The sequence below is a fragment of the Coturnix japonica genome, chromosome 5, assembly GCF_054131305.1.
Source record: "Coturnix japonica strain WE chromosome 5, WE-NBRP24, whole genome shotgun sequence".
In the NCBI taxonomy this organism is placed as follows: Eukaryota; Metazoa; Chordata; class Aves; order Galliformes; family Phasianidae; genus Coturnix; species Coturnix japonica.
In genome coordinates, this window is record NC_140667.1 from 49159492 (window position 1) to 49183895 (window position 24404).

At 44.9% G+C, this 24404-nt stretch overlaps 1 protein-coding gene across 8 annotated transcripts in view; it reads left to right on the forward strand.

Annotated features, from left to right (window-relative positions):
• The window catches only part of INF2 (inverted formin 2), a 43022-nt gene that overhangs the window by 12072 nt on the left and 6546 nt on the right, over positions 1 to 24404 (forward strand). For 7 of the 8 annotated variants that reach the window (XM_085547769.1, XM_085547770.1, XM_085547771.1 and 4 more), the window contains exons 2-21: positions 2140 to 2548; positions 10562 to 10677; positions 11144 to 11303; positions 12005 to 12038; positions 12689 to 12830; positions 12946 to 13087; positions 13583 to 14482; positions 15344 to 15489; positions 15576 to 15637; positions 15930 to 16032; positions 16118 to 16203; positions 16943 to 17043; positions 18245 to 18315; positions 18497 to 18604; positions 19191 to 19261; positions 19848 to 19968; positions 20243 to 20407; positions 21155 to 21257; positions 21801 to 21959; positions 22882 to 23607. In XM_085547769.1, the coding sequence (XP_085403895.1) occupies positions 2152 to 2548; positions 10562 to 10677; positions 11144 to 11303; positions 12005 to 12038; positions 12689 to 12830; positions 12946 to 13087; positions 13583 to 14482; positions 15344 to 15489; positions 15576 to 15637; positions 15930 to 16032; positions 16118 to 16203; positions 16943 to 17043; positions 18245 to 18315; positions 18497 to 18604; positions 19191 to 19261; positions 19848 to 19968; positions 20243 to 20407; positions 21155 to 21257; positions 21801 to 21959; positions 22882 to 23607 (3913 nt within the window). In that variant the 5' untranslated portion in view covers positions 2140 to 2151. Of the gene's footprint in view, positions 1 to 2139; positions 2549 to 10561; positions 10678 to 11143; positions 11304 to 12004; positions 12039 to 12688; positions 12831 to 12945; positions 13088 to 13582; positions 14483 to 15343; positions 15490 to 15575; positions 15638 to 15929; positions 16033 to 16117; positions 16204 to 16942; positions 17044 to 18244; positions 18316 to 18496; positions 18605 to 19190; positions 19262 to 19847; positions 19969 to 20242; positions 20408 to 21154; positions 21258 to 21800; positions 21960 to 22881; positions 23608 to 24404 lie in introns of those variants that run through there. The other variant, XR_014946147.1, reaches the window with a different exon arrangement.

The window sequence follows — 24404 nt, forward strand, 5'->3', positions numbered from 1 at the left end:
AATCAATCAAATTTGTTCAGCTCAGTGCAAAACAGCTCAGGCCTTTACTGCTCCAGTATTTACCTGCCTGGGTTTGCTTCTCATCATTTCACATCTGTGTGGAGCAGCTGGGGGGAAAGGATAATTTAGGACAACTCTTCTGGCAAATAGGATGCACTGTTGGTATTTCCTGTCTCCTGTTGCACTGGGTTAGCTTAATTTTCAGAAATCAGCAAAGCTTAAGGTCAGTAATCCTATTATAATCTCTCTGACTTCCTGTAACTGATACTATATATAAAGATGTATTTGTCCAACTGGAAGAAAAAAATCAGCCTGTTATGTTATCTGGTTTGATAAGAAACCAGGTTTGATAAGAAAGGTTTAGTAATATGTAAATAAAAAGGTGATTTATTGAGTATAAAAAGAAGTCACTGAAAGAGAGAAGAGGCTTGTAGTCAGCAGCTCTGCAACCAGATTCTCTGCTTGGTGTTGGTGCACACTTTCACTCTGGAGAGAGCAAAGAGCTGGGGCTCCAGCTGAGCCAAGAAGAGGGACAGATCCCACCCAGGGCATTGGGGTGGTGGTGGTGGGGCTGAGAGCATGGGCTTGGCCCATTGTGCCAGCATGTGATTTCATGCTGATTGCTTTTAATGGAATAAAAATGCCAGGAGTCCCAGTTACCTGAATCAAAGGGAAAGCAAAGGATTCCCCTCTGCAAAAATGTTTCTTTAGAGCTTCTGCAGCTTCTTTAGAGCTTCTCTGTGACCATATCCAGCCAACTCTAGAACCCTCTGACCCTACTCCTACACAGACTTTAATGCTGTCAGCTGTGTTTTGAGGTGTCCTGCCAAGAAATGCTTCCCAACACTTTGCCATGAGGGAACTGTTTGAGCTACCTCAGATATCCCATCTCACCACACTTTGCATCCATACAAAAGCCATTTTTAAGTCCATAATATTATGCTCTCAAGTGCCTTGCAGATGAGTAAGTAAATATTTTGGCTGCATTTGGTAATGAAGGGCAAGATTCTCCTGGAATCCTTTAGTCTACCAGGTGCTGGGTTTTGAGGATAAATGGCACCTGGGTTATGTTGGTCTCCATGTGAGCTCACCAACCCAGAGAAGCAAAGCTGCTGGTGGCATAGCAGGGGAGAAGGAAGCATTAATAGCTGGCTTTGGGGCACAGGGGTCAGCCTCCTTCTGTGGAAGAACTGACCCCTCTGAGAGTCATTCATTTTTAAATTCATTTTTAAAACAATTGCATGTAGTTTTGAAAATCATTTGCATTGGATAACTAACCTAAATCGTTGAGGATCTGAGAAATGAGCGTCCTTTAAACATAAAGTCTTGTGTAAAGGGTTCATTTGGCTTGGCTTTGATGCTTGTTCATGTTGAATCAAGTCCTCATGTTCCTTGCTGCTGAGACAGACCATAGGAGATGGACCTTGAAAGGATGTGCTTCATCTCCAAAAAGCTTTACTGCTGTTTTAATGGCCTTCCCCTGCAGTCCCTCCGCTTGCAACTTGTTGGGGTCTCACATTAACACACACAAGCACCACATTTAGCAAACATATTTGCTGCTACAGCAGATGGGAAGAGATTGAGTGAGTGTTATAAAATTAACCTCTGCATCATTCAAAAGAAACAAAAGCAAAAAAGAAATGACAGGGTAATTGGATGCTCATATGAACAGGATGTGCTCAAATGACTTCTACTTCCCATTACAAATACTCAGAAACTGCACAGCATTTCCACTGCAGTGAGATTTCAAAGTGGTTTAATGGGCATAAGGAGTTCAGAGCTGATAATGCTGTTTCCATCATTATCCTTTCACTGCACAAAAATAGGTATAGTAGCTATTGACTGGTGGAAATTGACTACTTGTAAAGCTGTATTTACTGACTTAGAGGTGCTAAGAGTCTCTTTACAGGGTTTTCAGGGCCTGAAAATAATGTATGTTGTAAGGAGGGGATGTGTTTAGTTTCTTCAACAGAGGACTGGTTCCAGTGTATGCCGGGCATGCAGGAGAGCTGGCATAGGATCAGGAACCTTCTGTGGTTGTGCTTTGAGTCCTGACCCTAGGAGAAAAAACCATTGCTGGTGTGGGGTTGGTACTCAGCCTAAATGGTCTTCTCATGTTGTCTTTTCTTTTTCTTTCAGGACAAGCTGTTCATGATGTCAATCAAAAAGGAAGGCGCCCACAAGAAATGGGCTGCCTTGAAGGAGAAACTCGGGCCCCAGGATACCGATCAGTCAGAGGCCAACCTGGAAAATGCGGAGCCGGAGCTGTGCATCCGCCTCCTGCAAATGCCATCGGTGGTGAACTACTCGGGGCTGAAGAAGCGCCTGGAGAACAGTGATGATGCTTGGATGGTCCAGTTCCTGGAGCTGTGCGGTTTGGACCTCCTCCTGGAGGCTCTGGACAGGCTGTCTGGCAGAGGGGTGGCCAGGATTTCCGATGCCTTGCTACAGCTTACCTGCATTAACTGTGTGAGAGCAGTCATGAACTCCCACAGAGGCATTGAATACATTGTGAACAATGAGGGCTATGTCAGAAAACTCTTCCAAGGTGAGGAGACATCTTCCTGCCACACAGTGTGGGTTTTTTCTGTTTCTTGTTGTCTTGCACTGAAACAGGCTTCTTGGAAGTTGTTGATTGCAATTGCTTAACGGAATTAATTTCTCTTAAAAATGTCTGTTTTGAAATTACATTGCTTTTGCCACTTAATACCATTTAGATGGACTCATTTTCACACAGATGTTTTCATAGCTTCATGAGAAGCTGGGAATAAGCACTGCCTTGGCCATATACAGTCATGAGAAGTCCAGTACCTAGCTTCTCAGTAGATACTTTCTATTAGTCTTTGTGGGGTCCAAGAGCAGGAGAGGCATTAAAAGAGCTTGGAAACCTGTAGCCTCTAAGGAGGAGGAAGAGTGGAATTGTTTAGACTTGATGCTTTTTAGACTTAAGACACTCAAGGTCAGGCTAGATGGGGCTCTGAGCATCTGATTGATCTGTAGGTGTCTGTCACGGGTTACTTAGATTTACCTATGCCCGTGACAGGGGAAGCCACCCCACGCCCCCCCCCCGGGGCCCGGAAAGGAGGGGGAAAAGGGGAGTGGGATAAAACAGTGACAATCTAAGGAGGAAAAACTTATTTTACTAAATATGATATCGAAATACAAGATAACACAATATAATATAATTAAGGCTAACAAAATCGAACGAAACAGAGAGAGAGAGTCTCCGAAAACCGAGAGGCCTACTGTGAACTCTAGGCGACACGGCTGGAACGCTTCCCACTCTCCGAGAAGTTCGAGAGAAGAAGGAGGGCACTCCAGCCTGGGAACGAGATTATATAGAGTCCTGGTCCCGTGACTTATTGTTACTCCTGTTGTTCTCTGGGATATGTAGTCTTCTTCTGTGGACTGCACATTCAACAGAAGTATCCATACTTGACATGATGTTATGATGTGGAATACTGATAGCAAAATTACAAAATTACAAAACCATGACATTCCACCCCTTATTCTACATTATTACATCATGGTTAATATATACATATATATACATATATATACACGTATGTAAAATTGTGATAGCTAAATAGTAGAATTGCATGTAACATAACTAAATGTACAACTATAATAACTAAAATACACTACACATGCAAACATATATATATATATATAGATACATAAAATTATTGACTGCACTCCCCCAGCATCAAATTCCCTTGTGGCACACATTGAACATCCCCATCCTTCTGCATTACCCACCAAGTGCACCCAGGTCCCTGGGCAAAGACAGTTCCACGGATAGGTTTGCCCTTTCCAGAAGCTGGAAGGACCCAAACAGCTTTTCCCAACATGTTCTTTACATGTATAACAGGGACCTTATCTCCTTCTACAGTGTGTAGGGGGCTAGATTGACTAGGACCATCACGATTGACAGATCCTCTAGTATTGACCAACCAAGTGGCTTCTGCCAGATTCTTCTCCCAGTGCTTAAATGTTCCGCCACCCATTGCTTTCAACATAGTTTTCAACAACCCATTATATCGTTCAATTTTACCAGAAGCTGGTGCATGGTAGGGAATATGATAAATCCACTCAATGCCATGATCTTTGGCCCAAGTATTTATAAGAGAATTTTTGAAATGTGTCCCATTATCAGATTCAATTCTTTCTGGGGTGCCATGTCGCCACAAGACTTGTTTCTCAAGACCTAATATGGTGTTTCGAGCAGTTGCATGGGGTACTGCGTATGTTTCAAGCCACCCAGTGGTTGCCTCTACCATAGTGAGTACATAACACTTACCACTGCGAGATCGTGGCAAGGTGATATAATCAACCTGCCACGCCTCCCCATATTTATACTTTTGCCATCGCCCTTCCTCCCAGAGAGGTTTCATCCTTCTGGCTTGTTTAATTATGGCACATGTTTCACAATCATGAATAATCTGCGCAATAGCGTCCATGGTTAAGTCCACCCCTCGGTCTCTGGCCCACTTATATGTTGCGTCTCTTCCTTGATGGCCTGAGGTCTCATGAGCCCATCGAGCTAGAAATAATTCACCCTTATTCTGCCAGTCCAAGTCAATTTGAGCCACCTCAATTTTGGCAGCTTTATCTACCTGATGGTTGTTTTGTTGTTCTTCAGTAGCCCGACTTTTGGGCACATGTGCATCCACATGACGCACCTTTACAACCATATTCTTTGTTCGGGCAGCAATGTCCTTCCATAGTTCAGCGGCCCAAACAGATTTTCCCCTCCGTTGCCAGTTATTTTGTTCCCACCGCTGTAACCACCCCCATAAGGCATTTGCCACCATCCATGAGTCAGTATAAAGATACAGCATTGGCCACCTCTCCCGTTCAGCAACATCTAAGGCCAGCTGGACAGCTTTTACCTCTGCAAACTGACTTGATTCTCCCTTACCTTCAGTGGCCTCTGCAACCTGTCGTGTGGGGCTCCACACAGCAGCTTTCCATTTGCGATGCTTCCCTACAATGCGACATGATCCGTCAGTGAATAGGGCATATTTCTTTTCATTTTCTGGTAATTCGTTGTATGGTGGGGCCTCTTTAGCACGTGATACCTCTTCTGCTGGTGATGTTCCAAACTTTTTATCTTCAGGCCAGTCCATGATTACCTCTAGGATTCCTGGACGATTGAGGTTTCCCATTCACGCTCGCTGTGTAATCAGCGTAATCCACTTGCTCCAGGTGACATCGGTAGCATGATGGGTGGAGGGAACCTGTCCTTTGAACATCCAGTTCAGCACTGGCAGTCGAGGTGCCAAAAGGAGCTGTGTTTCAGTCCCGACTACTTCAGAAGCAGCCCGAACCCCCTCATACGCGGCTAAGATCTCCTTCTCAGTTGGAGTGTAGCACTCTTCAGACCCCTTATATGATCGACTCCAGAATCCCAGGGGTCGGCCTCGGGTCTCTCCTGAGGCTCTTTGCCACAAACTCCAAGTGGGGCCTTTCTCTCCAGCAGCAGTATAGAGGATGTTCTTTACATCCTGTCCAGTCCGTACTGGCCCCAGGGCTACAGCACGGGCTATCTCTTGTTTAATCTGTTCAAAAGCCTGCTGCTGCTCAGGGCCCCATGCAAAATCATTCTTCTTCCGCGTTACCTGATAAAGGGGGCTTACAATGAGGCTGTAGTTTGGAATGTGCATCCTCCAAAAGCCCACTGCACCCAGGAAAGATTGTGTCTCTTTCTTGCTAGTTGGTGGAGACATGGCAGTGATTTTGTCGATCACATCTGCTGGGATGTGACGACGTCCATCCTGCCACTTTATACCTAAGAACTGAATTTCCTGGGCAGGTCCTTTTACTTTGCTTCGCTTAATAGCAAAGCCAGCTTGTAGAAGAATCCGGATTATCTGCTCTCCTTTTGTGAAAACTTCTTCTGCTGTATCACCCCACACAACAATGTCATCAATGTACTGCAGGTGTTCAGGAGCACCACCCTGTTCCAGTACAGTTTGAACCAACCCATGGCAAATGGTTGGGCTGTGTTTCCACCCCTGGGGCAAACGGTTCCAAGTATACTGAATGCCCCTCCAGGTGAAGGCAAACTGTGGCTTGCATTCTGCGGCCAAAGGAATAGAAAAGAAGGCATTGGCAATGTCAATGGTGGCATACCATTTGGCTGCTTTTGACTCCAGCTCGTACTGGAGTTCCAACATGTCCGGCACAGCAGCGCTCAATGGGGGTGTGACCTCATTCAGGCCACGGTAGTCTACTGTCAGCCTCCATTCTCCACTGGCTTTACGCACTGGCCATATGGGGCTGTTAAAAGGTGAGTGAGTTTTACTGATCACTCCCTGATTCTCCAACTGGCGAATCAAATCATGAATGGGGAGCAAGGAATCCCTGTTGGTGCGATACTGCCGTCTGTGCACTGTCTTTGTAGCAATCGGTACCTGCTGCTCTTTTACTCGTAGCAGCCCCACAACAGACGGGTCCTCTGACAGGCCAGGCAAAACAGACAGCTGCTTAATGTTGTCCATGTCTACAGCAGCTATCCCAAAGGCCCATCGATACCCCTTAGGATCCTTGAAATGCCCCCTTCTGAGGTAATCAATACCCAGTATACATGGAGCCCCTGGGCCAGTCACAATAGGATGTTTTTGCCAGTCTTTGCCAGTGAGGCTTATTTCAGCCTCCAGCACAGTCAATTCTTGAGAGCCCCCAGTCACTCCAGAAATATGGATTGATTCTGTCCCTTCATGACTGGAGGGCATTAGGGTGCACTGTGCACCGGTATCCACCAGCGCCTTATATTCCTGTGGTTCTGATGTGCCAGGCCATCGAATCCACACAGTCCAATAAACTCTATTATCCCTTTCCCTCCCCTGACTGAGGGCAGGGCCCCTCTATTGGTTACCTGTGATGACTGGAGCAACTCCACTGGTGGTTGGTATGTCTAGTAGTTCTTTCACCCGTGCTCGTAGTGCAGACGTGGGCTGATCATGCCACTTCCTCATGTCTTCTCCACGGTCACGTAGGTAGCGCCACATGGAAACACGCGGTGCAATCGTACTGTTGTTCTTTGCTCGAGCTGGGAAGCGTGTGCGTTTAACAGCTGAGACTTTTGATGATGCAGGTGGGGAGTAGGACTGGACTAGTTTGATCAGATCCTTCATTAGACCTGGTGGCCCGTACGAGGATTGACCTTCATCAGTTGTTTCTGATACTATTACGGGATCATTACAATTAGTTGATGGAAACAATTTCTTGCACATTTCATCTACTCGGTTTTCTAGCCGTGAGATGGCAGAAACTGCGGCATGCAGTTGGGGGAGCTGCTGATCGATGGTTTGAAGCATTATAATCAGCTCAACAACTCGGGGCCATCTGTCCACGAATCCTTTAGATCCTGATACCAATGACTGTGCAATTCTCTCTGGTGCTGTACTTGTGATTTTCTGCCACATGTCAGGATCGGCCCTCACTCTCTCAGGGTCAAGTTCGCTTGGATCAGGGCTGTACAACATTTTCGCCATGGCCAATTCCCTCAGGCGCTGAATACCTTTTTGGACGGTATTCCAACTATCAAATTTAGGCTTCAAAGCATCCTTATAGGGGTACCTTTCTCTCACGGCTTCTAACAGCCGCAACCAGAGAGTAGCAGCTCCATCCGAACATCTGCTAATCCCTCTGTCGATACCTGCATCTTGGGCAATGCTTCCTAGTTGGCGAGCTTCATTACCATCTAGAGACAAGCTGTTGGCCCCGTTGTCCCAGCAGCGAAGCAACCAAGCAAGGATACCTTCATCTTGACGCCGTGTAAACTCCTTTCTTGAGCCTTGGATTTCAGTCAGCTTCAGAGGTCGACAATAGGTGATTTCCTCCTCATCATCAGTCTCTTCTTCATGCCTCTTGGTTTTTGCCTTTGCTTTTTTCGGTACTGCTCCATGCCCGGCACCTGGGTCTTCTGCTGCCCCCCCCTGTGCTTCTCCTTCTTTTCGTTCTAGACGCGTGGACACCCGTTTCCATTTCTTGCCTTCCACAGGGGCAACTGATATTGCTACTGATGCCTCCTGTGACTGATCAGAATTAACTTGGGCTTGAATCTCAGATCGGAAACTCTCTCTCTCCAGAATAGTATGATACAAAGCACGGTATGCATAAGCCAAACCCCACATAAGGTTTACCTCCTTAGATCTCTGACCCAAATACTCACTTAATTTCTTAGGGTCCCTTAGGTGTTCAAGAGTGAAATCCCATGACACTGCGGGTCCCCATGCTTCTAAGACTTTTCCTAAACCTTTCCATATTCCCTGCCAGTCATCATTCTCTGGTTCTGGAGGAGACTTCCGCATAGAACGAATGCATAGGAACATATATGCATGCATTGATAGTGATAACATGAATGCAAGTATGAACCCTATCTCAGTTATTGAAAAGCGTGTGGAAATCTGAGAGTACAACCTAAATAAAAAGGGTTTTTTTAGCCTGTACAATGAATTAAACATGGTGGTGTTTGTAAAATTGCCTGTTCCATCTGGGATGCAAGTATTTGTAAAATTGCCTGTTCCATCTGGGATGCAAGTGTTAGTAAGATTCACAATTGCATCTGAGGTGTAGATGCCAAAATTCTGACCATACCACATCTCGTAAAAGTACCAGGCAGGTGTCTCCATCAGTATCCACCTTATTAGGCTATATATCTGCACAATTCCACAACACCAAATTATGGTGTTAATAGTTGACCAATACTTTAAGAAGATCATAATTGCTTTCAATCCCTTAAACAGAGCAACTGGGATGAAGAGTGGATTCATAGCTGGCAGGCTCTGTAAAAGTCAGAGCTAGCTAGCTTTGCTCTAAGGGAGAAAGAAATCCCTTTGTTTTCTACACAAAAGTTAGATAGCAATGCTGAGAATGTGCAGCAGCCCTTAATGTTGACAATTTGTCTGGTATTTCAAGGTCACGTTCTCCGTAAGCAGCTACGGAAAGATAACACTCCGAACACTCCCATAACGAAGCTCTTTAAGAGCAAAGAGAGAGTTGTTCTAAAAGCTAAAAAGCTCTATGCCCGCATTCTCCACCAAAAAATCTGTCACGGGTTACTTAGATTTACCTATGCCCGTGACAGGGGAAGCCACCCCACGCCCCCCCCCCGGGGCCCGGAAAGGAGGGGGAAAAGGGGAGTGGGATAAAACAGTGACAATCTAAGGAGGAAAAACTTATTTTACTAAATATGATATCGAAATACAAGATAACACAATATAATATAATTAAGGCTAACAAAATCGAACGAAACAGAGAGAGAGAGTCTCCGAAAACCGAGAGGCCTACTGTGAACTCTAGGCGACACGGCTGGAACGCTTCCCACTCTCCGAGAAGTTCGAGAGAAGAAGGAGGGCACTCCAGCCTGGGAACGAGATTATATAGAGTCCTGGTCCCGTGACTTATTGTTACTCCTGTTGTTCTCTGGGATATGTAGTCTTCTTCTGTGGACTGCACATTCAACAGAAGTATCCATACTTGACATGATGTTATGATGTGGAATACTGATAGCAAAATTACAAAATTACAAAACCATGACAGTGTCTTTGTTCATTGCAGCGAGGCTGGACTAGATGGCCTTCAAAAGTCCAAAGCAACTCAAACTATTCTATGTTAACAGTCCATTTTTCATGTTGCCCAGTCTTTTCCTTCTAGGAAATGGGATATAACATCTTGCGACATTTCCTGCTGTTCATTTGCTAGGAAACTTCTCAGGACATCTCGTAGGGCTTCCTTGTATAGCACTTCTTGGCAGTGGGGCTGGGATAACTTCTGTGTTGTTCCACAGAGCTGAGATCACAGCTGCACCTGGATACCCTTATTAATAGCTCATTAAAATGCATCTAATCTGGAAGATGTCTTGTTCCTCTCTATAGTTATCAAGTCCTCTTCCTTTTCTTCCACACTGTATTTTCTTAACCAGTGTGAAATACAGAACTGGCATTATTGGGCTGTGAAAGACAATGGGATATCCTGGGCTTCTTTGTGCACCGATAAGCAAAAAAATAAGAGAACCTAATCCATTCCCCTCACCTCCAAGGGCACAGAGAGAGAGAGTAATGGAAGAAAAGGGATTGCATGAGGACTGGAGAGAACAAATGGCCTATTTGATATGCACGTTGAGTGATTCTGCACTAAAAACAAGGTTCATTAATTGGGGAAAATGGTTCATCTGCTATTCTAAAACAACATTTGCATGGGAAAATTGGAAATAGAATGCATAACTGCAAGTGCTGAGATCTTGGCTGCTGTTACAGCATTTCCATTGGTACTTGGAAGAGGTGAACAGCTACATGCAGCACCAAAAAGCCAGCGGGGTAACTGAGCTAACATTTACTGTTCCTGCTAGAAGTTACTACCACATAATGCTATTGAAGTGGGACGTCTATAAATAAGGATATTTTTCTTCCTGTCTGCCTTCCATGTATTGGCTGCACTCTTTCAGGTTTTCTTCTGCCATTATCCATAAACCTTATAGCAGGAGACGCAGAGATAAAGAACTACGTGCTCTTAAAAATCTTCTTTCACTTTGTTTTGTTTCATTGTCTTCCAGCACTTGACACAACTAATGTCATGGTGAAAAAGCAAGTATTTGAACTCCTGGCTGCGCTGTGCATTTACTCATCAGATGGCCATGGTTTGGCTTTGGATGCCCTGGACCATTACAAGGCAAGTTTTGAGCTTCAGGAGGAGAAAAGGGTTTGGAGTGAAGGTCACTTTACATCATTTTGGTAAGAGAGGCAGGGATTCACAAAGGAATTTGTAGGAATTTTGTCCTGGCCAGCAGAAGCCCAGAGGCATTGCTCTGTGATTTATCTCTGAGCAAAGGACTACCAATAAGAAGGTTCTTTCTGTCAGGAAAAGTACCAGGGTAGATGGTGCCATATGCATGGGTGTCACTGGTCAGGAGATCAGATGCATAAGTTAGCAGAAAGCAGGAGTTTCACAGATATCCCCTGCTGACCAGACATTGTTCCATGATAAGAATGCTGCTTTTAACTATATCTTCCTGTCTTGTGGTTTGAGGCATAAATTGAGAGTGGTTTTAAGATAGTGACCTTAGTTGAGAGCCTGCACTGAAGAGGTGGATGTTAGTGAACTGTCTAAACAGAAATGTCACTTGTGTTACTAACAGAATGTGAAGAACCAGCAGTATCGATTCAGTGTCATAATGAATGAGCTGTCGAACACAGATAATGTGCCATACATGGTGACACTGCTGAGTGCTATCAATGCCATCATACTGGGGAAAGAAGACCTAAGAACAAGAACACAAATCCGAAATGAGTTCATAGGTAAGGATGTTTGTGACACCTAAGTTTCTTCAGAAAAAAACTCAATGGCCAAGCACAGGGCAGTTTTATGGCTCTATTTTCACATGTACCTGTGAGGTGGTTATAGAAGGCTGGGGATGAAAACTGCAAATACAGCTGGAGTCCTATTTTTGTGTGTGTCTGTGTGTTCTCTATTCTCTTCATCAACGTTTCTTTAGCCAGATGTATTTGATGCTCTCCCATACCTTTGATCTTTTCTATCATCCCACCACTTGATATTCTCAAAGGCATTTTTATAACCAGCCATCTTTTGTGGCCACTTTTCATTATATTACAGTTCACCATAAAAGGAGATGAAGTTTGGATTCACCTCATATAATGTGCACGTCTGTGCTGGTGAGCCTAGGCTCCATTTCCTTCTGTGGAGGAAAATGGATATTTGATCTCACAGTTCATCTGACTTGCTTTAGACATCTACTTTAGAATGAGAAGACTTGTGCTCTGTAACCCCAAAGGGATGCTCAGTGGCTCATTCAGCTGCAGGTGTGAGCTGCAGGTCTCTTCGCTTGTTGAGTGAACCTGCCTACTTTGACAGATCCAGGATAGCTTCACTTCTTATTTCTGCAGAAAGTGTTCATGAGAGCAACATTATATAAAGATCATAGTAGATCACTGCCAAGTAGGTCATAATGCCAATATATATGTATTTTTTGTTCTTCCAGGGCTTCAGTTGTTGGATATTTTAGACAAGCTAAGGTAAGGATCACTGTTTAAATTTTCTTATACAAATGAGATTCACAGTAACATAGCTGTGGAAGTTCAATACTTGGCAGTCTTCATTTATGTGAGGTATACATGGGTGGAGTGGACACAGGTGTGCACCCATTACATGGAACTGGAGACATTAGGCCAGTGTTAAGGTGCTCTCATCAACCACAGTGTCACGAGGACAGCTGTTGTTGCAGATGGCAATGACAGAGGATTTGGCACAGATGGAGCATGGATCAGCAATGCCCCTTATTGAGGCTGCATAGGAAGTTTTTTAAAAAGCAATGTTTGTGTTGACTATATAATAAAAAAAGTTGGCAGCCCAATTTCAAAAAAGGTAGAAATGGCACTCTGTTGTTACTGCTCCAAGGAGAAATCCATGCAAATCATACTCTGGGCCAGATAATCACATGAATAGTCCCATTTGTTTCTATGTGTTGGCTATACAGAGGTGTATTCAGTTCAAGAAAGGATACGCTGATGGCATTTGATCCTCTATAAATAAGGTAGAGTTGGGCACTTCTAGCATGAACCAGTTGAGTCTTAGAGGCAAAGAAATAAAAGCCATTTAAAGAAAAATAATGATAGGAAAATCAGTGAAGGGTTCTCCAGTGAAAATGAGTTCTGTAATATTTTAGAGACATAGAGGAGGAGGACCTGCTTATCCAGTGTGATACTTTTGAAGAGTTCAAGATAGAAGACGATGAGGAATTATTAAAGATATGTGATGGGATAAACATGAATGATCACCATGAGGTCTTTTCATCTCTCTTCAATAAAGTAAGTAGGCCCCCACGTGGGTTGCAAAGAACTACGGTGGCAAAGTTAACAGAGTTTGCTTGCAACCAGTCTGGTATGCAGACTTGGTATGATGGAAAGCTGCCTTGTTTTCCAGGTGAGCCGCTCCCCAGTCTCCATCCAGCTGTTGTCCATCCTGCAGAGCTTGCTCCACTTGGAACCATCTCACCACTCCAGCCTCCTGCTGTGGGAGTCCTTGGATGCAGTAGTGAACAGAGCCCTTTTGCTCGCCAATGACAGTAAGAATGACATACATCTAGCCTTATAGTCAGCTCTCTTTTTTCCTTATCCAACCCAGAGCCCACAAAAGGTGTTCCCTGGGAAGGAAGCAGAGACAAAACTATATCTGCTGCACAGTCATGTATTGATGGGAAGCTCCAGCCATACGGGTGCCAGTGGGAATTGGCCATGTTTAGTGTTGGGCTCGGGATTCACCATCTTGCTTTGATGGCTAATCCCTGGCGTTGTAGTGAGCCGTGGGTCACAGGAGTCAATGAGAATCTGTTTTCATTGGCATCCTGCCACTGGGGCTGGCTGGCCTTGTTGGCAGGCATGATCAAAACAGTGTGTATGAGCCAGTACCATGAGAAAGAATTTCTCTATAAGACGAAAGTACCACTGGGTAAAATGATTCCAGGCTTTGTAACTTCAGGTCTGTGAGAGTTAAATAGCTGAACAGCATGAATAACTCATTGAGCATCATCCTCTTCTCTGACCTCAACATGTTTTTCTAGTCCAAGGAAACACAGTTGAAGAAGTAATTGAGAGGCTGTTATCTATCAAGAAGCATCCAAACAAGCAAAAAAGAACTGAAAAACGTCTTTCTGGGAATGCAAATGGAGGCATCCAGACTGAACTAGAACCATGCACAAGTGCAGTTGAAAGCCTGGTGGGGTCACCAAACCCCTGCAAGACACCAGAAGCTCCCTCAGGGCCACAAGCCTGTGAAGATAAGACCTCGTGCTCACAGCTCTCAGCCTGCTTCACCTCATCACAGACCTCTAACCCTCCACCCAACACTGCTCCTGCCCCTCCACCCCCACCGCCTCCACCCCTACCCTCTGGCCCAGCAGCCGTGCCCCTCACAGCCTCTATGAATTCACCACCAGCCCCACCACTCCCTGGCATCCCTCCTCCTCCACCTCCATTGCCTGGTATGGCAGTCATCCCTCCTCCACCTCCATTGCCTGGCATGGCAGTCATCCCTCCTCCTCCACCGCCATTGCCTGGCATGGGGGGTATCCCACCTGCACCCCCACTGCCTGGCATGGGGGGTATCCCACCTCCACCCCCATTGCCTGGCATGGCGGCAATCCCACCTCCACCCCCACTTCCTGGCATGGGGGGAATCCCACCTCCACCCCCATTGCCTGGCTTGGGAGGAATCCCACCTCCACCCCCTCTGCCTGGCCTGGGGGGCATTCCACCACCACCCCCATTGTCTGGTACTGGGGGCATCCCACCCCCTCCACCACCATTGCCTGGTATGGCAGGAGATCACATAGAAGCTGTTGTGGCCTCCCAGTTCAGCTGCACTCTTGGATCCATCAGGCCTCCATGCAAGGCAGTGAAGACACCAACATTGAGAATGAAGAAGCTAAACTGGCAGAAGCTGCCCTCCAACGTAGTGAGAGGTGGGTGCTTCTGGTGTGAAGTCACGACTTCTTTATAGGAGGGGAAAAACTGCTATTTCTAAGTTTGTCAGGTTTAGCTAACTCCATTTAGACACAGAGTGTTCCTGATTTCCATTACATACTGAGCCAAAATGAATAGAAGCAGGATGGAACACTAATGTAATAACTATTTCAACTAAATAGCTTGGGATAGGTCATTTATAAATGAAATCATTTGAAACTGAAGAAGGAGGAAGAATGGGAAGATAGCCCTAATCCACCTTGACATGCCTTAAGCTTGAGTTCTCAACAGACTCTAAGCATTTAAAAGTCATATGTAACAGTACAGATCAGGATCAGCTTATAGTTCAGGAAGGACATTGAAATAATTGGTGAGACATGAGAAGTATTGACTTGTTTCTTGATTTTTGGGTCACATTTCCCTCTCCTAGCAGATCCAAAGTGGAACATGAAATATGAGAAGCAGCAAGGACAAACAAGGTCGGTTTTGCCCCAAACAAGCAAGGCATAGTTGAAGTCTAAATAAGGCACACTTTTAATCATGGGACATTTAATTGTTGGGATTATTTCAGTAAAGCTTTCTGCAGCCTAGTTTAGGTGCTGTTTTTTGTTTTTTAAAGAAAAGAGGTTTAAAGAAGTGCAGTGGGGATTAATTCGATGCTTAAGAGAATGCAGTAGGGATTTATTTAAGCAGTCCTATTGCCAGCGTAGCACAAGGAGACTTGATTACAAACTCAGAAATACGTCTCTTCTTATTTCATTCACCTTCTGAGGAGTTTCCCTTCTAGCAACTCAGACTACCCAAAAATCTGGGAGCTTTCAGCTCTGCAGCCACTCTTAATCCCTTGTCTTTTATTTCAGAAAGTCACTCGATGTGGGCTTCAGTGAGCAGCAGCAGCGAGGAAACCATAGAGCCCAATTACACAAGCATAGAGCAGCTGTTTTGCTTTCCACAACCAACCCCTAAGGAGAAAACAGCCGCACCAGTGAAGGCAGAGCCAAAGGAGGTGAGGGGGCCATTCTCGTTCTTTCAAGTAAATATTGCTGCAGACAGCTCATCTAATAAGCATTATCTTCTTTTTCTTTAATGAAGATCACATTTTTGGACTCCAAGAAAAGTCTCAATTTGAACATATTTTTGAAGCAGTTTAAATGGTAAGATATAGCTGATTTTCATGACAGTTGACAAAACTTTGAGTAGGTTGTGCATAGTGCCTGTAAGGTCCACAAGAAATCTATATTTTGCCCCTGTTCTCTTTGTAGTCTGTGTTGCTGTAAAATCTGATTATTTCACAGCTTGTCAAATACTCTCTCTAAAATATTGGGCTTGGGTATTCCACTGTGTTTTTTCATAAAGTGTTACAACTCCATGTTACAGATAGAGTTATAGTGTGTGGTTGTTGAAGGGGGACCTTTGGGTGACTGCTACCTGTGCTTCTCTCTGCAGCTCCAATGAAGAGGTGGCTGCCATGGTCCAGAATGGGGATCGGACCAAGTTTGACGTTGAGGTTCTAAAGCAGCTGCTGAAGCTGCTGCCTGAAAAACATGAGGTCAGGAGAGAAAAAATGTGCCTTTGTTTCCTAGAGATGAATGTGCAGTGAAATCCTGCAGTCTTGATTCTTGATTTTTTATTAGATAGAAAACCTGAAGGCCTTCAAAGAAGAGAAGTCGAAGTTAGCAAACGCGGATCAGTTTTATCTTCTCCTCCTTCAGATTCCCAGGTAAGGATGCTCATTGTAAATGTCAGCCCAGTCTTTTTCTGGGCTTATTTATTGGGAAGTTCCTGTTTCTATATTAGTCTCACAGATAAATACTAACACATACAGTTGGTCAGTCTGCAATTCCACCTTAGCCATCCCTTCCCCTTTTTCTTTCATGAAGGGGTGTCACTTCTGCTGCATCTATATAATCAAAGAATCATTAAAGTTGGAGAAGACCACTAAGAGCACCTAGTCCAACCCCAACACATCCCCTCAGTGCCCCTCAGTGCCACATCTCCGTACTTCTTGTAGACTTCCAGGGATGGTGACTCCCCCATCTCCCTGGGCATCCTGTTCTAATGCACAACCACTCTTGCTCAGAAGAACTTTTCCTAATATTCATGCTGAAAGTAGCAGAAGCTTGACCAGACCCAGGGTCAGACCTGCCCAAGGAGGCCATGTAACCTGCTGAAAGTCACTTGGGAAGCCAAATACACTGCCAAGAACGGGGAACCCATATCTAAGATCACTGTCAGTCTTCTCTTTGTTGATCACAGTGTATCAGCAGAAACTATATCCCTGTGTGTCTAAGGATTGGTCCCTGTCTAAAGTGGCAGCCTTCCACAAGCATTTGTCTGATGTGGATGTGGGAGACAGCAATGCTATGGGGTTGTCAGCCTTAGAGGAGATGTGGAAAGAGAGGTGATGTGTTGGCCAAGATTGTGGTGCTTTTATGCTTTTAATCAATCTCCATCCTTAGCTATCAGCTACGGATTGAATGTATGCTGATCTGCGAAGAGACTACTGTTGTGCTGGACATGATTCAGCCAAAAGCTGAAGCCATCCGGAAAGCCTGCGAAGGTAAATGGCCTGACCTTAATTCTGGATCTTGTTTAAAACAGTCAGCTGTAAAGCCCCAATAAACCCTTTAGCGCTCCTCCCCAGCACCACAGCTTTCCTTCAGTCTCTTCCCTGGTTTACTGCAGAGTATAGGATGCAGCTCTGGGCATCTCCAGTGGTTATTAAAGCCTTTAATATGATGGAGACCATTTTCCCTCAGCTTCAGGCCTCTTGTTCTGCAGCAGCTGTGTTCTTCTGAACCGCTTTCAACAATGAAGTGTTGGAAGCTTGTCAGAATTTCCAGAAGAGCTGAATCTAGAGCTAATTCGTTACGTTATGATCCTCACATAGCAATTTTCTCTGATTCCAGAAAAGCATACCCCAAACTTCCCCCAGAAAGCAGTGATACTTTAGTTTTTTCCCCTGACTACAAAAGTGATCAGGAGAGAAAATTTGTTAGTTTGGGCTATGAATTGCCGATGCTCAAGTTTTTGAATACATGGAGAAATTATGCAATAGATCTCTTTTTTCCTGTTGCAGAAATCTCAGGTCCCACTGCTGAAAGCAATTCTTGTCAGTACTGCTTGTCTTAAAGAGCTCCTTCTGTAGGCTTCTCCAGCTGAAATTACAGCTGCCTGCTGGGATAAAACTCCCCCCAGCAATTCCCTGCAGCCCACTTTTCCTTTTAAAGCTGTTCCTGCCTCAAAACTGAGTGCTTCAGAAAGCACATCTCTGCAGCAGCTTGTTGTAAGGGCAAGGACAGGGACTGTACCCTTCATGCCTGATAAGCATCTTCACCATGCGAGACCAGGAAAAGATGGAGTGTGTCTGGTTTTAGCAGCTGGCAGGTAGTTGAAGCACTGTCAGAACTGGCTTTGCTGCACAGATGAATGGAGTCTGCAGGACTAAAGCTGGAGCCCTCGTACCCTCCTCCACACCACATTAAATCTGGGCAATTGTAGTTGATCAGAGTCCAACTCCACATCATTTTCCATTGGGAATGAGAGACCAGATGAGAATAAAGAAAGAAAGTGAGCAAAAACTTTCATTAAGGCCTAATGAATCTACTTAGAATCAGTTTCTCTGCAGGTTGGGCCATTAGGCTGCGAACCTGAAAAAGCAGATTTGGTTTGCTGAAATTCAGAATCCCACTTTTTATCCAGTTTAGGAAATGTTCTGGTTTAACTGAGGCTTTTGCCTAAAAGCCTTTTATGTTTTTCAGATCTTCTGACCAGTCACCGTCTGCCGCTCTTTTGTAAACTGATTCTCAAAGTTGGAAACTTTCTGAACTACGTAAGGACTTTGTTTGGCTTATCCTCCACCCATCAATAGAATATGTGTATGATCTTCGGGGGGTTGGACTCGATGATCTCTGGAAGTCCCTTCCAACCCCTGAAATTATTCTGTGATCTTCACATTTAAGGCTGTGTTTTGGATACAGGAGTTACATCTGTCTTTTTTTTTTATCTTGTAGGGAAGTCACACAGGCGATGCTGATGGGTTTAAAATCAGCACTTTACTCAAACTAACAGAAACCAAAGCAAACCAAACCCGCATTACGCTGCTCCACCATATCCTGGAGGTACTACAGTCCTGGGCAGAAAGGAAAGGGAGGCTTTTTACCTTAGTGAACCATTCCTCCTACTCTAGATTCAGTTAATGTAGTGCACTCTTATTCATTACCCTCCCCATCTAGCCACAAGTTAAAAGCATTGGCTCTCTTAGGCTGGTGGTGAATGCTTGTGGGCACCGCTTTCCTCCAACATCTTTCCCTGCAGTTGCTGGTCCTTCCTTTGTTCATGTTTGCACAATCTGCTCATCATCACCTGCAAGCCACCGAGCTTGTGGCCACCAAAGCCATCCTGGCAGCTCTGTACCCATTCATCCTTTCTGCCTTTTCATGGCCACTCTGTTCTCCATCAGGCTGTGTTTGAGCTTTTCACACTCCCCACTAAGTACCTATGACCTTCTTATTCCACGCTTTAGTGTTTGTTGTTTCTTTTTCTCCTTATTCTGCTCTGCCACCCTCATTCATCAGTTAGAGGTGATTAAGGTCTGCAGAAAGGAGGCCAGATGAGGGGCATAGTGCAGTTGTCCTTCTGAGTGCTGCTTCCTCTCCCAGCTTGCACCACTCAGTAAACAGTGCTTATTTCTCTTTTCTGCTTCAGGAAGTCGAAAACAGCCATACAGACCTACTGGAACTGCCGGAGGACCTTGAATATGTTTCAAAAGCAGCAGGGTAAGATTGTGTGTCACTTCCTTCAAATGAAAAACAAAAATAAATCCCATGCATATCAACAATATATCAGAAATTAGGATCCCCACAGCTGGTACAGCATGTTAACAAGATAACATCTTTCTTAGCTTTAACCAAAAGGTTTGGTTGATGAGTGCTTACACCTACTTAATATATTATAGTTCGTCTACAGCTGGCACTACTGAGGTATGACATTTGCAGTGCATTTATTTAATACTGCCTCACAGGCCCTTCCATAATCTTAACTGCATTTGCAGTAGCAGGAGCTTCTGAAGTGCCTTTGACCAGGGAATCTGAGCAAATGCTGAGCAGTCAGGGTGGAGGTAACCTTGGGTGGACTTTCTGGGTGCTCTTCTACTCAATGCATGATGTTGTGGGGGGACTGAGTATCTTTACATAAGTGCTGTGGAAGGAGGGTGTTTTTCATGAGTTCATGACTATACAGGGTTAAGGGCTCAGACTCATATGGGAAGCAGAGGGACAACCAAACCAGCTAGACCTTGCCCTCTCTTTTGTGAGTGCATGATACCATAGTGAGAACTAACACGGGACATCTGTGTGATTTCAGAATTAATCTTGATATTATACGCTCAGAGTCCAGTGCCAATTTAAAAAAGCTGCTGGAGCTCCAGCGAAAGGTCTCATCAGCCAACGATGATGTGAAACAACAGTATGAGAAACCTATCCAGGTCAGTCTTGGAGTTCCCTTATAGCTTCCACCTTACACACACAAAGCCAGCATGCTGCATGTAGCTGAAAAACTTTGCATTGAGCTTTCTGTGTATTGCTAAAGCCACCCCTGCATAGTGGCACAACACAGTCACCAGGAGCCATGTGCTGTTTCTTCCCACCCCAAAAGCTTTTATGGTGACAAGTTTTTATGGTGACAACCTTTTTCTTAATGAGCACTTCACCTGTTATCCTCTGTATGGTGTCTCACTGTCTATACTAAATGCATTTCAGGATAGCATTGATGCCTCCAGAAAACTGGAAGAAGATTTTGAAACCATTGACAGGAAGAGAGAAGAACTTGCAAACTATCTCTGTGAGGACCCAAGCAAGTTGTCCTTAGAGGATGTATTTAGCACCATGAAGACTTTCAGAGATCTCTTCATCCGAGCCCTGAAGGTTGGTGACACACACAAAGATGAGCACACCACAGTGCTGTGTATTTGTACTCCAGCAGATGTGGGGGGGACAGGCACAGTCAAGAAGGGAAGCTGCTGGTTCTGGATCCCTTCTTATAGTGCTTGGCTTGAGGTCACCTGGTGAATGGGTATCTGGTCCCTGCTCCACTTCATCCTCATGTACTGCCAGGGCTCCTGGCCTGACCCTGACCCTGGTGACTTGGGATTTCAGTGCAACTTCAGCTGCATATTCACAAAGTTGCTTTCATAGACTCATGGTATATCCCAAGTTGGAGGAAACACATAAGGATCATTGAGTCCAATCCCTTTAGAGCTGAGGGCATAAATTTTAGAAGAACCGAATTATAAAACTTAATCCTTCACTTCACCTTGAGCAAATAGGATCAAAAGGGGGACGTATAGTCAAAAGTCCACTAGGTTGAAAGAAATTATGGCTTCAGTACCTTCTAGGTTTGCCTCAGATGACTGTCAATGAGAGAAGCTGCACATGGGTAGCTATGTTAGGCAAGTGACTGCTGCCACTTCCTACTGGGACTGGGCAAAGTCCTGCACAAACCAGCAGCGTCCCTTTCACTGTCTTGGCAAAACAGTCCTCCATTTACTCATTTTATTTACTGTGAAGATTTCTCTTCAGCCTTTGCAACCATCTGCATGTTGTCTTTCTCTTCATTGGTTCTCCTAGCAGACATTTAGCCAACCTTTTCATACCCCTATTAACTAACTGCAGGAAAACAAAGACAGAAAGGAACAAGCTGCAAAAGCAGAGAAGAGGAAGAAACAGCTGGAAGAAGAAGAGGGGAAGAGACAGAAGGGAGAAAATGGAAAAGTCAGTGAGTATCTATCTGAAAGGGCATCAAAACGAAATGGGGGACTTGCAATCCCAAATGGACTGGAAAAGCTGATGAAAGCTCTTTGCTGGTCTTACTGTAATGACCAGTAGAGGTAATTTATTCTCTGAATTTCCAAGTGCTGGCTGACTAAAGGCTTTTTGGTATCTTATTGGCCATAGATAGAAATTGACTTTTTAATGTGGCAGCTGGGCAGAGAAGTTAATTTTACTTCTGCTGACTGAGCAGGAGAGAGACAAAAATAAAACTGAAACATTTCAGATATTTCAAACATTTCAATTTCTAAACAAACTTTCTGAATCCCAAATCTAACAACAGACATTTGACTTTCCCCTAGAAAGTCTCTACCTACTCTGGAACGGTCTTGCTCCAGTTTAACACAGACTGCAGACATCTCAAAAGTCTTGCAGATGCCCTGTTTGTAGCAGAGAAGCAATACCAACCCCAGGTGATAGCACTGCTGTGCAGTCTGCATCCTTCCTCTATCGGGAGCACATTTACCACCTGTCTCTCTCTCTATCCCAGTTAAGAAGGGGTTGGTGAAACAGGAGGATGTTTGCGTCATTGATGCACTGCTGGCTGACATAAGGAAAGGGTTCACACTGAGAAAGACAAAGAACAGACACGAGTCGGATGCACTTCCTAAAACCTTGCCTGCGGAGATCCCAGAGGAGAGCCGGTCCGGTAAGGACACAGACCCAACTGTACCCACAGCTATTTCTTCCCATCTGTCTCTAAGTCTGAGCCAAGTACACAGGCCTTCCAGCTTTTGGGGCATCCTATTTAAGGAGGATCTGCAGCAGAGCTGTGGACTTGAGCAAGTAGCCCTGAGCTGCTGACAGCCAGGTGTGCCTCAGATCATCAGCACGACCTTGTGCCCACACTGATGAACCCTTTGAGAGTCACAGCCCATGGCTCAGCCACAAGAGACCCTACTGGTGGGGCACTAAAGTCATCCCCACCTGTCCCCCCGTGCAATCAAATCTCACTAGAATAATTTATCTTCATATTTTAGACCCCAATCACCCAGGTGTTTTTTTTTAGGAGATAGCCTATGGTTTTAGCCTTTTTTTCTGGCTCATTACCTGAGTACCAATGCACAATTACAGTCTTAAGGGCACCGGTGTGTGGTAGAGCCTGACTTTGTGGCTTTGGAAGGGTCAGCAAGAATTTTTTAAGTGCTTGTGCTGACTGAGTCAGCATTCCCAGCTTGTTCAGGACATCTTCTTGATATGGGTTTTCAGACACCCTTTACAAGTCCAAAGACTTCCATGGGCATCAGCCATTTGACAGCAAGGACACCAGAGCACCTGCTAGATTGACCACACAGGGCTCTAGGAGGGGAGGTGGGAGTGCTAAGAAAGACACTTCCTTGGCTGTAGGATGAAAGGGTGCTGCCTATGTAGAATCACAGGATCATTAAGGTTGGAAAAGACCGCTCAAATAATCTAGTCCAACTGTCAGCCCATCGCCATGGCTGCTTTAGGGGCAGTGCAACCACTGTAGGCAGCAGCAAACTTGTAGCCTTTTCCAGTACCAGAAACACCATGGTTGATCTTGCATGCAATTCTGCATATATGGCTGATCTCATGCTTTTTGTTTGAAGGAAAGAGCATTAAGGATCCACAAGGAGGAGGACAGCAGATGGATGATAAAGCCAAGCAAAACAACAGTCATCCTTCAGAAAGCACTCTGTCCTTGGAAGCTGCCCTACCAGAGATTGGTGGAGATGTCAGAGATGCCTCAGCTCCAAGCCAGGCATTACCTGAAAATAATATTGGAGGAAATTTGCCACTAGGGTCTCTAACAGAAGACCCTTTGGTAAACTTACTGGAAGCTGATGAAGCTGGGCAGGGTACTGGGATGGCAGGCCTCCAGCCAGGCCTGGGGAGTGGTGCCATTTCCTTCTCTGCTGCTAACATAGGTGCCAATATAACATTTGTGAGCAGTAGCTCTGATGCTGCTCTGAGAGAGCAGCTCAACGGGTCCATCTCAGAAGAGCAGGACAACAAACGCTCAGGTGATGGCTTGGAGAGTTGCAGGCTGGCTCAGGACATCCAGCTGAGTCAGAATGGAGGCAATTCCAGCACTCCATCCACTCCCTGTGATGGTGCACATCAGGCTGAGTTGAAAGAGATGGCAAAGGAAAACGAAGACCCTGGTACAGACTCGCTGTTGGACACTTCCCAAGAGAAATCCTTCTCAGAGGAGCCAGCCACCGACTCTTCTTGTTCTGCAACGCTGCCTCCAGGGGAAACACACACTGACAGGGAAAAGCAGAGGACATCTGGGAAACGGAGAAAGAAGAAGAGGAGCAGCAAAAGCCACTCAGGTATCCTATATAGCCCTCGGGCGCTGAGTTAAATGGGGGGAACCTCCTAATACATTTGTAGGTGTTGTTTCCTCCCAGGTCCACGGTCTGATGCTACCCCTAGAAAGTCCTTTGTCCTGGTGTTTAATGGAACTATTATTTTTCTAACCTGAAAAAGGTGTAAAAAGAAAAACATAAGCATCATTCATTCTTTTGACATTTATAAGTAGTTTATAAATGGGTAAAGATGAATCAATAATTAAAAGCCCATTATGCATAGTAAAGATGGCAATAAGCACATCTGTCAAGCATGCTAAAGACAGCTACAAGGCACAGTTATGTGCAAACAAGAGCTCCATTAGACTCCAGAGCTGTGATTAAGAGCAGTTAATAGTGGATACTTAATCAGCAGTCACCCCTTTCAGCTACTTATAAATGCATAAAGCCAGCAAACAGCAGCACTTTCTCTCCTAAGCTCCCTTACAAGAGCACTTTGCCTGCGGTAACTTGAAAATCTGCCCCAGGTGCACTTCAGGTGGCTTGCTGGGTCCAATTCCCTCAGACTCCACAGATCTAGAAACACATTTGGGTGTAGATACTTCAATCCTGAAGTCAAACTGACTTTAAAGAGAATACACATAGATCTGTCAGCCTTCAGAAAGATACAGTATGGTGTCCAAAGCTTGTTTTCTGAAATCAAGCAGATGGACAGGAAAGTAGTGAAGAAATCTTGTTAGTGTTTAATGTTTTTACTGCCAAAGGAGGCAGAGCAGAAGTAAAGGAGAATTTGAATACCCACTACTGTGAGAGATAGCATG